Consider the following 13,763-nt stretch of genomic DNA (forward strand, 5'->3'; position numbering starts at 1 on the left):
ATAATATCATAGTTGAATTTATTAAAGGGACAGTCAAGTCCAAAAAAAACTTTCATGTTTCAAATAGGGCATGTAATTTTAAATAACTTTCCAATTTACTTTTATTTCTTGAATAGAAAAAAACGACATATGCATTAGAATAACAAAATATCACTACTTTGTTGCTATTGCTAAATCAGAGTTGCTTGAACCAACCGTACACGTACGTCATACAGTCTACTCTTTAATGAGCAGCTCAGAGCTAAGCACGCCCCCGCCTCTGTCTGCATGACTCCTCCTTGCACAGTCACGATGACAGGAGAATTCACAGACAACCAATAGCGCTCTTGCTTTGCGTGTCAAGCCTCGTTCGCTTGTTGAATGAGAGGTCCTACTAGGAAAGCACGCCCATTCATACATAGTGAGAAGCTGGAGAGCCCTGGTATAAGATTTAAAGTGCAGGAGTGTGCTCTGGTGAGTGTCTATTTACAAATTGTTTTACAGAGCGGAAGGAAAGTAACCGCCATTGAATTATATATCTCTAAATCTTTTGTAGAAAAGATATTAAAGGTTGCACCAAAACTTACGGACAGGCAGTATATTCCAAATACCTTACACATACACAGTATAAACTGTCCTGTGCACAACATCAAGTGCGTGCTTTTATTTTTTTATGTTGTCAGCAGCACCCTGGCAGGTGTCATTGGTGCAAGTGCAACATTCTAGTGCTTGTGTGTGTGTTATTCTGTGTGTCTGCAACACTGCACTATAGACTGAGAGCTTGAATAGTAATGTACAGAAATGCCCTGCTTTGTTTTGTGCCCTGAGTTTCTAAATCAGTTTAATCCTTGGCACCATTCCCAGAGTGCTTTGCGTGTTTTAAAACTTACAGTAAATCACAATGTACATTACCTGCCAGATTTACCTTTGCTTCTTTATTTAGTTCATGCCATAAATGCCAAAGCCAGTCATGTCATAATTATGTTGTTAAAGGTAACTATATTTTAGTCAGATAATCCCTTACACTCTATAAGTAGAAAAATAATGTGCAAGATCAACAATCTGCAGCACACATAGTCGATTTTGTTATGCTTGTTGTGAAAACACTGTTATTCACTAAAATACATCAGTAAGTAGGCACTTATGTGCTAGGAGAATATGAATCACACAGGGGTGTTTAAGTATACCAAGTAAAACACAATTATCTCTTATTATTATTTTAAATTAAGCTTATTGACAAACATGTAAGAAAAGTGAAATTCTGGCACCTGCTCAAATTCAACTGTTACAGCAGAAATAACACAAATATGAATGCACAAGTATTATATTTTCCCAAATAATTTTTTTTTTTCCCAGAAATAAATACAGGCATACCCCAGGCTGTTCAAATTGCTGTTAAAAGCAAAACAAAAAAACAGTGGAAATGTCTCTCCTATACAGTTCAAAGCCAAAACACTAGATACAAGTTTTTCAAGTACTTGCTGGAGAGCTGCATTGTTGTCTTCATCAGTGCAAACTGCATTAGCGAATCAATGAGAGATGTAGCTTAAAATGCCACAGTTTTACTCATTTTTCACACATACATACAACATAGTGTTTCCTTGAGAAAATGAGAAATCACACACTTTAATATGTTTCTTACACACAAATACTAAAGTTTATAAGCTTTCACATGAAGTTAGACACTTCTAGTTTTCACAAGCAGATGTAAACTACATACGTTTTTTATGCAAAGCTACAAACCTGCATGTGTAACAATATAAGCTTTTATATGGCTTTCATGAAAATATAAATACTTTCCCTATGGTTTTCTCCAGAGAACAAGACTTCTAAATGTTTGTCACACAAAGCTGTACTGTAGTCCTTGCTGTCCGGTAACCGTCCGTACACTGCTGATGTTTTGCATCAACAGCAAAATCAGCTTCTGGCTTTATTGATATTGATGTGCAAAATACACACCCATTCACTGTGTATTTATTTTATATGAATCTTGTTATGTTTAAAAGGACATGGAACCCAAACTTTTTCTTTCCTGATTTAGGAAGAACATACAATTTTAAACAACTTTCCAGTTTACTTCTATTATCTAATTTCCTTCATTCTCTTGGTATTGTTTGTTGAAGGAGCAGCAATGCACTACTGGTTTCTAACTAAACACATGAGTGAGCCAATGACAATCAGTGTGTGTGTGTATATGTGTGTGTGTGTGTGTATATATATATATATATATATTATGCAGCCACCAATCAGCAGCTAGAACCTAGGTTCTTTGCTGCTCCTGAGCTTACCTAGATAAACCTTTCAGCAAAGGATAACAAGAGAAGGGAGCAAATTAATTAATACAAGTACATTGGAAAGTTGTTTAAAATTGTATGCTTTGTCTAAATCATGAATGTCTAATTATGACTTTACTGTCCCTTTTAAGGGTTATTTTCTGTAATTAACACTTGCATTTTTGTCTTCAGCACTATTATATGTTTTGTGTGAGAAGTTGAATGACTTAGGCTGAAAATGTTATAAGAATGTTAAAATCAATGTTCACATTTGCACATTTCCTTAGACACCTCTATATAAAGCAAGGACTTGAAGCGACATAGAAACATTTAAAGTGAAGGTAAACTTTGGTGAATGAAATACTATTAAAAACAGGGGCACTTTTATTCATCAAAGTTTACAAAGCAGCCGTTTTGATTAAAAAACTTAACTTTTTTCTTTTCACAGCCAGAGCAGCTTCCCCCTCCTGGAAATTCTCTCTTCACACGTCAGCAATGACTAATCCGGCTTCCTCCAATCACGGCTTTGCCCCCAGGGTAGTCATTGCCTGATGCCATGCTGTGATTGGAGGAAGCCGGATTAGTTATTGCTGACGTGTGAAGAGACCATTTCCAGGAGGGGGAAGCTGCTCTGGCTGTGAAAAGAAAGAAAGGTACGTTTTTAATCAAAACTGCTGCTTTGTAAACTTTGATGAATGAAAGTGCCCCTGTTTTTAATAGTATTTTTAAAAAACAGGCTTTCATTCATCAAAGTTTACCTTCACTTTAAGTCAGAAGATAAACTTTTCTAAACTGATAGAATAACCCATGTTACATTTAAATTTGATTTAGAAGCATTTCACAATACACATGTAATAGCAAAAATGCTTCTAGTAAACTCTGTCACGGTTTCAGTGGTAAAAGGGACAGTCAAATCAAAATTAAACTTTCATGATTCAGATGGAGCATATCATTTTATAGAACTTTCCAATTTACTTCTTTTCTCAAATTTGCTTCATTTTGTTGGTATCCTTTGTTGAAAAATATAACTAGGTAGGCTCAGGAGCAGCAGTGCACCGCTGGTGGTTGCTGGCTGCACATATATGCCTCTTGTCATTGGCAGACCAGATATGTTCAGCTAGCTCCCAGTAGTGCTTATCTGATTCTTAGTTTACCCTTCAACAAAGGATACTAAGAATACAAAGCAAATTTGATAATAGAAGTAAATGACATGCTCTATCTGACTCGTCATCATTTAGTTTTGTGTTGCTTTAATGGGCTTTAACAGTGTATGCACTGAAATTAATAATATGCAAAAGAACACCGCTCCTGGCTCTACTGAGTGGGTCTGTTTTTTTACCTAAGCACATCGGGCACGCTGTCTAGTCACAACACGCCTGATCGTGCCATTAAACTGAATGTAGCTCGCTCCCGTTCTGGTCTGGTAGCGGAAGCAAGCTACATTTAGTTTAATGACGCAATCGGGCGTGCTGGGAATAGACAGCGTGCCCTATGCGCTTAGGTGAAAAACAGACCCACTCAGTAGAGCCAGGAGCGGCGTTCTGAAAAATAGATTTTCCTAGGTAAATATCTTTGCAATACTCTGCTTTAGAAACCTGGCGTTAGGCTAATGTTATGTAATTCTGCACTGTGTGCAGAATTAAATAACATTATTTGGTGGGGTTAATGGCCCTTTAAAGGGATTTGAAACTCAGATTTTTTTTTCTTGATTCAGATAGAGCAGGCAATTTCCTCCTTAATATAAGGAGTGTCCACGTCTTCATTCCTTACTGTTGGGAAATAGTGAACCTGGCCACCAGGAGGAGGCAAAGACACCTCAGCCAAAGGCTTAAAGGGACACTGAACCCAAATTTTTGTCTTTCGTGATTCAGATAGAGCATACAATTTTAAGCAACTTTCTAATTTACAACTATTATCAATTTTTCTTCGTTCTCTTGCTATCTTTATTTGAAAAAGAAGGCATCTAATTTTTTTTTATTAATTCAGAACTCTGGACAGCACGTTTTTATTGGTGGATGAATTTATCCACCAATCAGCAAGAACAACCCAGGTTGTTCACCAAAAATGGGCCGGCATCTAAACTTACATTCTTGCATTTCAAATAAAGATACCAAGAGAATGAAGACAATTTGATAATAGGAGTAAGTTGCTTAACATTGCATGCTCTATCTGAATCACAAAAGAAAAAAATTGGGTTCAGTGTCCCTTTAAATACCTCTCCCACTTCCCCTATCCTCCAGTCATTCTTTGCCTTTCGTCACAGGAGGATGGCAAAGAAATGTCAGAAGATTTCGGAGTAGTTCCTTAAGAGGGGTATCTGCCCTTCGATACAGGACTGGAGTTTTAACTAGTCTTGTCATCCTCTCAGTGAGAGCATAGACGAAAGTTAGAGTCTGGAGATGCAGAGAGAGTCTTTTATGCGAACCCATCCAGACTGCCTGCTAACAGCTCCTTAAGCAATCAGTGTTGACGAGTTTCACTGCCTGCTCGTTTCTTCACTCAAGTCCATGTCAGGAGCGATGCTACAAGACTGTCACACTTGAGAGGCTGTGTTTCTGTTCCACAGCAGAGATTCTGGTAAGATTGTTTCAAATTTTTACATATGTTGAAAACGCTAGAAGACAGGGTCACAGTGTGGCTTCTTTTATCTTAATAGAATCATGGGTTAATATCTCCTGAGGGGGATGATTGAACAGTTGGGATTAATCAAATGTGATGCTTTGATTTTATGCTGTTTTATGTGTGAGGTTTATTGGGCTCATAGACTGTTTGTTATGGGGCTGGAACACACAGGTTTTTACTTTCACTTTGAACACTGCGCAGCTTGTAGCTTGGCATGCTTTTTCTCATAGCAGGGGCGGTCGCACTTCGTTTCCTTTTTCCTGACCGAACTGGCTGTCGGAGAAGACGCTTTTTCTCTGTATTGTCTGGGTCCAGGAGGTGGTGAGTGCCCCAGCCATTGGGAGTATAAAGGTGCCGCTTTTGTGAGAAACAAACAATTTTTTTATTCTGTGTCCTACTGTCATTAGCTTAAGCTATGGAGGATTCTGATGTTCTTGTGGGTACTAGTGGGTAGTAATACCTGTTTATATTGGGAGGAGGCCTTGGTATGTCCGCCCTCTCAACTATGTTCTGCATGCCTCAAAAAGGTTGTTATGTCTAAGAAACGTAATCCTTTTAGTACCACTGGGCTGTCCACCTCTGAGGACTCGCCGTCCCGTGAGGTGCATGTCCATCAATTATCTTCCTAATCACATGCAGCTTCCCGTAGCACGCCTGATCCTCCATCTGGAGGAAGCCTTTTACCATTAGACTTTACAGCGCATTTAAATACGTGCGCAGTGTTTCTGAGATTGCCGCTTTGCAATGTGAGACTCCTTATCTGGTGTTCTATTCTGATAAGGCTGTCCTACGTACTAAGTTAGGGTTTCTTCCTAAGGTTGTGTCAGATCGCAACATCAATCAAGAGATTGTGGTTCCTTCCTTGTGTCCTACTCCTTCTTCTTCGAAGGAATGTTTGCTTCATAATTTGGACGTGGTTCTCGCCTCTTTTTTTTTTTTCAGGCTACGAAGGATTTTAGACAAACTTCTTCCTTGTTTGTTGCCTATTCTGGGAAGCGTAAGGGTCAGAAGGTCTCTTCGACTTCTCTATCTTTATGGTTAAGGAGTGTTATCTGCTTAGCTTTTGAGACAGCAGGACATAAACATCCTCAGAGAATTACGACTCATTCTACTAGAGCAGTGGCTTCCTCTTGGGCCTTTAAGAACGAGGCCTCTATGGATCAGATTTGTAAGGCAGCTACCTGGTCCTCCTTACATACTTTTTCTAAATTTTACAAGTTTGATGTTTTTGCTTCAGCTGAAGCAGGCTATGGTGCCCTCAGATTAGGGCCCGCCTCTCTTTTTGTCTCTCCCGTTATCATTCAGTGTCCTCTAAAACTTGGGTATAAGTTTCCAAACAGTAAGGAATGAAGCCGTGGACTCTCCTTATATTAAGAAGGAAAACATAAATTATGCTTACCAGATAATTTAATTTCCTTCTGTATAAGGAGAGTCCACGGCCCCCGCCCATGTTCTCTTAAAATTGTATGCTCTATCTGTATCATGAAAGAAAAAATAATGGGTTTCTAGTCAAAAAGGATGTAAACAAGTCAAACCAGTATGGAAATTCAGAAGGTAAAGGGTCAGTAAACATGGCCTTTGTAACCCACAGTTAAGCAATACTCAGGTTTCCAATCAATAACATTTTATTGTATTTTTTAATTTTTGATGTATTGTTTAACTTACATTATATTCCAGCATCTGTTATGGATCCTTAGCTGGCTGCCCCCTTAGCCACTGCTATTGGGGCAGTGTTTTTGTATAGAATGATTCTCGGAGCACACAAGAAGTGTATACGTCCTTTTTTTTTTTTTTTTATTGGCAAACAAATGGTACATTGGTATAATATCATGAGGAAAAAGTGCATATGTTCTTGAAACTTTCCAGCAACTTGTGTGAACAGTTAGCTAATGAGCTTCGCAGAGCTGAAAAAGAGAGAGTGAAAGTTTAGTTTGTACGACTATCAAATATAGCAGCACGATCAGTAGCCACAGGATTGGCCACAAGGCACGCTTCCTGAAAAAACAAAACAGAAAGCCCCCCAAAAAACTGTAGCATAGAGCGGCTGATGGAGACACCTACACTTTAAGATTCAGGCTTCTTTTTTACCACACTGCCTTCAGATTTCTAGCATCATATATGCAAAGCATTAGATACATAGGGCATTTTCTAATATTAAAGGGATATTAAACAGTGCTCCTTTTAAAGTAAACATAAAAAGAAACAGGTTGTGAAAAAACATCAAACAACTTACTTGTTTTCTTGAAAAATAAGCACTTAGAAATTTTCACTGCAGCCCATACCCTCAGTGTGATAAGAGTGGAGACATTTTTTAAACTTAAGTCGCTTTATGCAAGTTCTGAGCAAGAGCAAATCTGATTCCCTGATTATCTAGTCTAATACTAAGCCAACTCTGGAAGTTTTATGACATCATGCTAGATAAGACTTCCTGTGGAGATCACAGCCTACTTGCTGGGCTGTGACAGAAAGTGATGGACCCTGCATCAGTGAAGTTGAAAATAAATAAAAGGTAAAATTCATTTAGATGAATAATACATATTTCAAAGATTTCTATTAAGTATACCCCAGAGGTAGAACTTTTCATCACTTTCTGCAATTCATTTTTTTTAGTGACAGATGTTCTGCAGATCATTTTAAAATAAAATTCAATTTTAAATTAGGTAGTTACGCTAAATCACCTGCTCAATTGCAGTGTGTTAATTAACTAGAGAGTAAAGCAGTTTTTTTAAAGTTTTATAATCTAGTATTGCAGTTGAAAATTGCTTTGCAAATTAGCTGCAGACAAAAAGTCTTTTTTCTCTTGGTCTAACATCACAAGGTAGAAATGTAGTAATAAAAAGTGCATTGCTCACTAGAACATCTTTCATTCAGAAGCCACAGCTGTACAGACCGAGAAAGGCTGGGGGAGAAGTTGAAAAAAATCCCTGAGAGCCAGTCAAAAATAAATGCACTGCTGCTTTGCAGCGCTACTCCATATTTGGCTGTTCTCTTCAAACAGCACTTTGCTCTGGATGCACGTTGTTAAGAAAAACCTACACAGTGCAGCCAAGAGCACAGCGCTGTTTGAAGAGAGCAGTCTGATGTTGAGCAGTGCTGCAAAATGAAAGCGCGAACGGTTCCTGCATGTGTCCTATTCTTTCTTCAGACATGCTACATCTTCTGTGATGACATCTCAGATCACAGCATGTTCTGCCTTGCGGGAAAGTATATACCTCTGCTTAGTGCTTTTTTATTACAACAATGAACAAAAGACTTTTTAATATCCCTTTAAATGAGAATTCCTACATTCACTGTCCCTTTAAACCCCGCTCCCACACACACCAAATAATATATTGTACTTTGAGACTTTCTGAATTAAATGTGTTTGTGTGTATGTATGTGTGTGTGTGTATGTGTGTGTATATATATATATATATATATATATATATATATATATATATATATATATATATATATATATATATATATATATATATATATATTGTGACAGAAAGCAAGGCCTGGTTATAAATGGAAGATATTTAAGACCAAGCATTGTACATGCTATTTCTCCTTTCAGTTAAAACCCCAGGGATAAAGAGTGTGTATTTGATTATGCAGTTGATAAACTGTGTTCTGGGTCCCTGGGGTTTGGGATAATTGGAGAGAGGGTGGGCCATTATCCCAGACAGCTGTGAAGCTGTCCAGCAGCTAATCACAGGTGTGGCTAATTAGAAGTTGTGAGGGTTTAAATAGCAGCCTCACTTAGGCCTTGAGAGAGAGTTACACAGCTACAGAAGCTGGTGTGTGTGTTTGTTACACTGTGTAAAAGACTTTTTTTCCTGTGAACTGTAAAAGGACATTATTTTTACAAAGCACTTGTGGAATGCTGTGAAGTACTGGGACACATTTAAAAGTACTTAACTTTGCTGCAGAGGAAGGATTTCTCTCTTTTGAAAATGAACTGCCTGTTTGTTATTGCTGTGAAAAATAAAGCCTTTTAAACTACAGTGGACTGTCCTGTGCTGCATTTGTGCCCTAGAAGACCGTGGTTAAAAGTGTTCCTGTTACACTTGGTGGAGAATACGGGCAACCACGTTGTATGTCTGTGGGCATAATAATCTGCAAGCAACATGGAGGAAGTCATTAAAGCTTTGATCCATTCTAATGCTATACAGCAGGAGACTAACAGAAAAGCTGCTTAAAATAGTGCTGCACTGCAACAGTTGGTCTTGGCCCAGTCAGAGAGTGCTATGCTGCTGGCTAAATCACAGAAGGAGAACACTGAATTGTTGATACAACAGATGGCTGCTGTGCAAGCTGAGACATTCAGGAAGACCCGGGAAGAGCAACAAAGTGCTACACAAACTCTGCAACGAGAGGTTCAAGCCATATCAGAAAAACTGAACTCTGAATATGTTGGTGGCAGCCAAGCTTCCAGAGTAATAAGGGCTAGTCATTATCTTCAAAAACTGACAGCAGCTGATAATGTTGAGGCGTATCTTTTGGCATTTGAACGCACAGCAGAAAGAGAAAAATGGCCGACAGTTGAGTGGGCGAGTATACTTGCGCCATTTCTTAGTGGTGAACCTCAGAAGGCCTACTTTGATTTAGAGCCAGCACAAGCCAGTGACTATGAGAAATTGAAAGCAGAAATCCTTGCACGCCTGGGGGTGACTTCGGCAGTCCGTGCACAAAGATTCCATTCCTGGATGTTTTCATCTCATAATGCTGCAAGATCCCAGATGTTCGACCTTATACACCTTGCCAGGAAGTGGCTGCAACCAGAGGTTAATTCGGCTACCAAAATAGTGGAACTACTGGTGATGGACCGGTTTCAGCGTGGATTACCTGCTTCCCTGCGGCGGTGGGTTAATCAAGGTGATCCTCAAACAGCGGATCAGTTGATTGTATTGGTCGAAAGATTTATAGCTTCAGGAGAAGTTTTGCAACAATCTTCAATGGATCAGCCCCACAATCCCAAGTCCCAGAGCTCTACAAGAACTGGTAAGACTGTTCAGGGGATAAAGGGGATAAGAGAGCAGCAGGTGTATAGGCAAAACACCAGAGACATTTCCCCAGGAATTAAGGAAACATTTAAATATAACCAACCTGTAAGATGTTTTAAATGTAATGAGGTTGGGCATATTGCTAGAGACTGTGATAAAGATGAATTTATGGACTGTAATGTTGCACATTCACTATTGTCTAATAGCAACAGCTCTGTTAATAATGATTCCCATTGGTGTACTGTGACGGTTAATGGTAAAGTGTCTAGGGCTTTGCTTGATTCAGGAAGTATGGTCACACTAGTGGCTAAATCTTTAGTACCAGATGCAGTATTAGATTATGGGGAAAAAAATGGGGAATTATCTGTGTTCATGGAGATAAACGGGAATATCCTACAGCTGAGGTGGAGATTGAGACTCAGTGTGGTAAATTAAAATATTGTGTGGGTGTAGTACCAAATTTAGCCCATGAGGTGGTGATAGGGAGAGATTTTCCAAAATTTCTGGAGTTATGGGAATCTCCAGAAATATGTCAAACTTCTGATATTTATGTATTTCCTTTCTCTGAAACTGATTTTGAAGGGGGTTCCATTGAAAAGGAGAAAAATAAGATTTATTGCCCTATGCCTGTTTTAGTAGGTGATCAACCTTCTCAGAGTAATGAAGTACCAAGTACTAGCTCGGAAAATATTGATGATTTGATAGATCTGGTTGGTGGCCCTGGTAATTTTAAAAAAGCCCAATGGGAGGATCCAACATTGGTAGAGGCAAGAAATAATATCAGGGTTATAAATGATGTTGTGACACAGCCAGGAAATGTATTACCCTATCCTTATTTTGAAGCAGTTAATGATTTGGTATATCGTGTAGAGAAGAAAGGAACAGACATTGTTAAACAACTTTTGGTGCCCCAGACTTTTAGAAACACTGTATTAAATCTTGCACATAACCACATTCTAGGGGGGCATTTTGGGAGTTGAGAAAACCAAAGAGAGAGTTCTTAGGTTTTATTGGCCAGGGATATTTGTAGCCATCAAGGATTATTGTGCTTCATGCCCTAAGTGTCAACTTACAGCTCCTGCTAAAGATTTTCATAACCCTTTAGTGCCCTTGCCTATAATTGATGTGCCTTTTGAAAGAATTGCTATGGACTTGGTGGGTCCGCTGGTTAAATCTGCTAGAGGACATCAGTATATACTGGTAATCCTTGATTATGCTACACGCTATCCTGAGGCAGTTCCCCTTCGTAACAGCTCTGCAAAGTCCATAGCAAAAGAACTCATGCTTATGTTTAGCAGGGTCGGGATACCTAAGGAAATTTTGACAGACCAAGGAACTCCATTTATGTCCAGGGTTACAAAAGAATTGTGTAAGTTGTTTGGCATAAAACAACTAAGGACCTCAGTATATCACCCTCAGACTGATGGTTTAGTAGAAAGGTTTAACAAAACTCTCAAAAGTATGCTAAGAAAGGTAATTGACACAGATGGGAGAAATTGGGACCTTCTGTTACCCTATTCAATGTTCTCTATCAGGGAGGTTCCCCAGGCTTCTACAGGTTTTTCCCCATTTGAACTGTTATATGGGCGGCATCCCAGGGGATTACTAGATATAGTTAAAGAGACTTGGGAGCAAGAGACAACACCTTATCCAAGTATTATTGAACATATTTCCCAAATGCAGGATCGTATGGAAGCTGTCATGCCCATTGTAAGGGAACATATGGGAAAAGCACAGGAAGCACAAAAGTACAGCTACAACCGTAAGGCTAGAGCCAGGGTGTTTCAACCTAGGGATAGGGTGTTAGTTCTGGTCCCTACAGTTGAAAATAAATTCTTGGCTACTTGGCAGGGCCCATATGAGATAATTGAGAAAGTGGATGATGTTAATTACAAAGTAAGTCAGCCAGGGAGAAGGAAACCTGAGCAAATATATCATATAAATCTGTTAAAACCTTGGAAAGATAGGGAAGTTTTAGTTGCCTTAAAACCTACAGAACTCCCTGTCACTGAACCAGAGGTAAATATATCGGAAACCCTATCTGTACATCAGAAGCGAGAGGTCAAGGATATTTATAAACAAATAGGTATTTTCTGTGGTACCGGGAAAAACTAATGTTATTAAGCATGACATAATAACAGAACCAGGGAAGAAGGTCTGCCTTAAACCCTATAGGGTCCCTGAGGCTCGTAGAAAGGCTATTAAACTGGAGGTAGAAAAAATGTTAAAGCTTGGGGTAATTGAGGAGTCACAAAGTGAGTGGAACAGTCCAATCGTGCTTGTTCCAAAGCCGGATGGTTCATTAAGGTTCTGTAATGACTTTCGTAAGCTTAATTGTGTTTCCAAATTTGACACCTACCCAATGCCTAGAGTAGATGAGTTGATAGAAAGGCTAGGAAAAGCACGTTATCTCACTACAATTGATTTAACAAAAGGGTATTGGCAGGTGCCTCTCACTAGTCAAGCAAAGGAAAAGACAGCTTTTTCAACCCCAGAGGGCTTATTTCAGTATACGGTGTTGCCATTTGGTTTACATGGGGCCCCGGCAACATTCCAGAGGATGATGGATAGAATTCTGAAACCCCATGTTTATGTGGCAGCATATTTGGATGATGTTATAATTTATAGTACAGATTGGGAATCCCATCTTCCAAAAGTTCAAGCAGTACTTGATGCAATACGGTCCGCTGGGTTAACTGCCAATCCTGCAAAATGTACTGTTGGTTTACAGGAAGCTAAGTACTTGGGTTATACTATTGGTAGAGGATTAGTTAAACCTCAGACAACAAAAGTAGAGGCCATACAGAACTGGCCACAGCCTCTAACTAAAAAACAAGTAAGAGCATTTATTGGGATAACTAGTTATTATAGAAGGTTTATCCCGAATTTCGCTACAATTGCGGCACCCTTGACAGATCTCACCAAAGCAAGGGCCCCAATTATGATAAAATGGTCCCCAGAAGCAGAACAAGCTTTTAAGCATTTGAAAGATGCCCTTTGTGCCCATCCAGTTTTGGTAACCCCCAATTTCGCTAAAGATTTTATTGTACAGACAGATGCCTCTGATGTTGGTTTAGGAGCAGTTCTCTCGCAGGAGTGTCAGGGAGAAGAGCATCCTGTCCTTTTCCTAAGCAGAAAACTTATTTCACAGGAAAAGAACTATTCTATAGTGGAGAAAGAATGCCTTGCCATTAAGTGGGCTTTAGAGACCCTTAGGTACTATCTGTTGGGAAGAAAATTTAAATTAATAACAGATCATGCTCCTCTCACATGGATAAGTCAGAATAAGGAAACAAATTCAAGGGTTACTAGGTGGTTTCTTAGCTTGCAACCCTTCAATTTTACTGTTGAGCACAGGGCTGGTCTTTTGCAGGGCAATGCTGATGTTTTGTCTTGGGTACATTCATTGATGTCCATGGTCGCTCAACCCACTGGGTGTGAGTTGGGGGGGAGGATATGTGACAGAAAGCAAGGCCTGGTTATAAATGGAAGATATTTAAGACCAAGCATTGTACATGCTATTTCTCCTTTCAGTTAAAACCCCAGGGAGAAAGAGTGTGTATTTGATTATGCAGTTGATAAACTGTGTTCTGGGTCCCTGGGGTTTGGGATAATTGGAGAGAGGGTGGGCCATTATCCCAGACAGCTGTGAAGCTGTCCAGCAGCTAATCACAGGTGTGGCTAATTAGAAGTTGTGAGGGTTTAAATAGCAGCCTCACTTAGGCCTTGAGAGAGAGTTACACAGCTACAGAAGCTGGTGTGTGTGTTTGTTACACTGTGTAAAAGACTTTTGTTCCTGTGAACTGTAAAAGGACATTATTTTTACAAAGCACTTGTGGAATGCTGTGAAGTACTGGGACACATTTAAAAGTACTTAACTTTGCTGCAGAGGAAGGATTTC

General features: G+C 39.3%; 1 protein-coding gene across 1 annotated transcript in view; it reads left to right on the forward strand.

Annotated features, from left to right (window-relative positions):
• Nucleotides 1–340: 340 nt before the first annotated feature.
• Nucleotides 341–13,763, forward strand: part of GSS (glutathione synthetase) — a 119,643-nt gene continuing 106,220 nt past the window's right edge. Inside the window, exon 1 of the mRNA XM_053697014.1 lies at nt 341–453. Within this exon, the coding sequence (XP_053552989.1) occupies nt 361–453 (93 nt within the window). The 5' untranslated portion in view covers nt 341–360. The remainder of the gene's footprint in view (nt 454–13,763) is intronic.

This window comes from Bombina bombina, chromosome 1, assembly GCF_027579735.1.
Source record: "Bombina bombina isolate aBomBom1 chromosome 1, aBomBom1.pri, whole genome shotgun sequence".
In the NCBI taxonomy this organism is placed as follows: domain Eukaryota; kingdom Metazoa; phylum Chordata; class Amphibia; order Anura; family Bombinatoridae; genus Bombina; species Bombina bombina.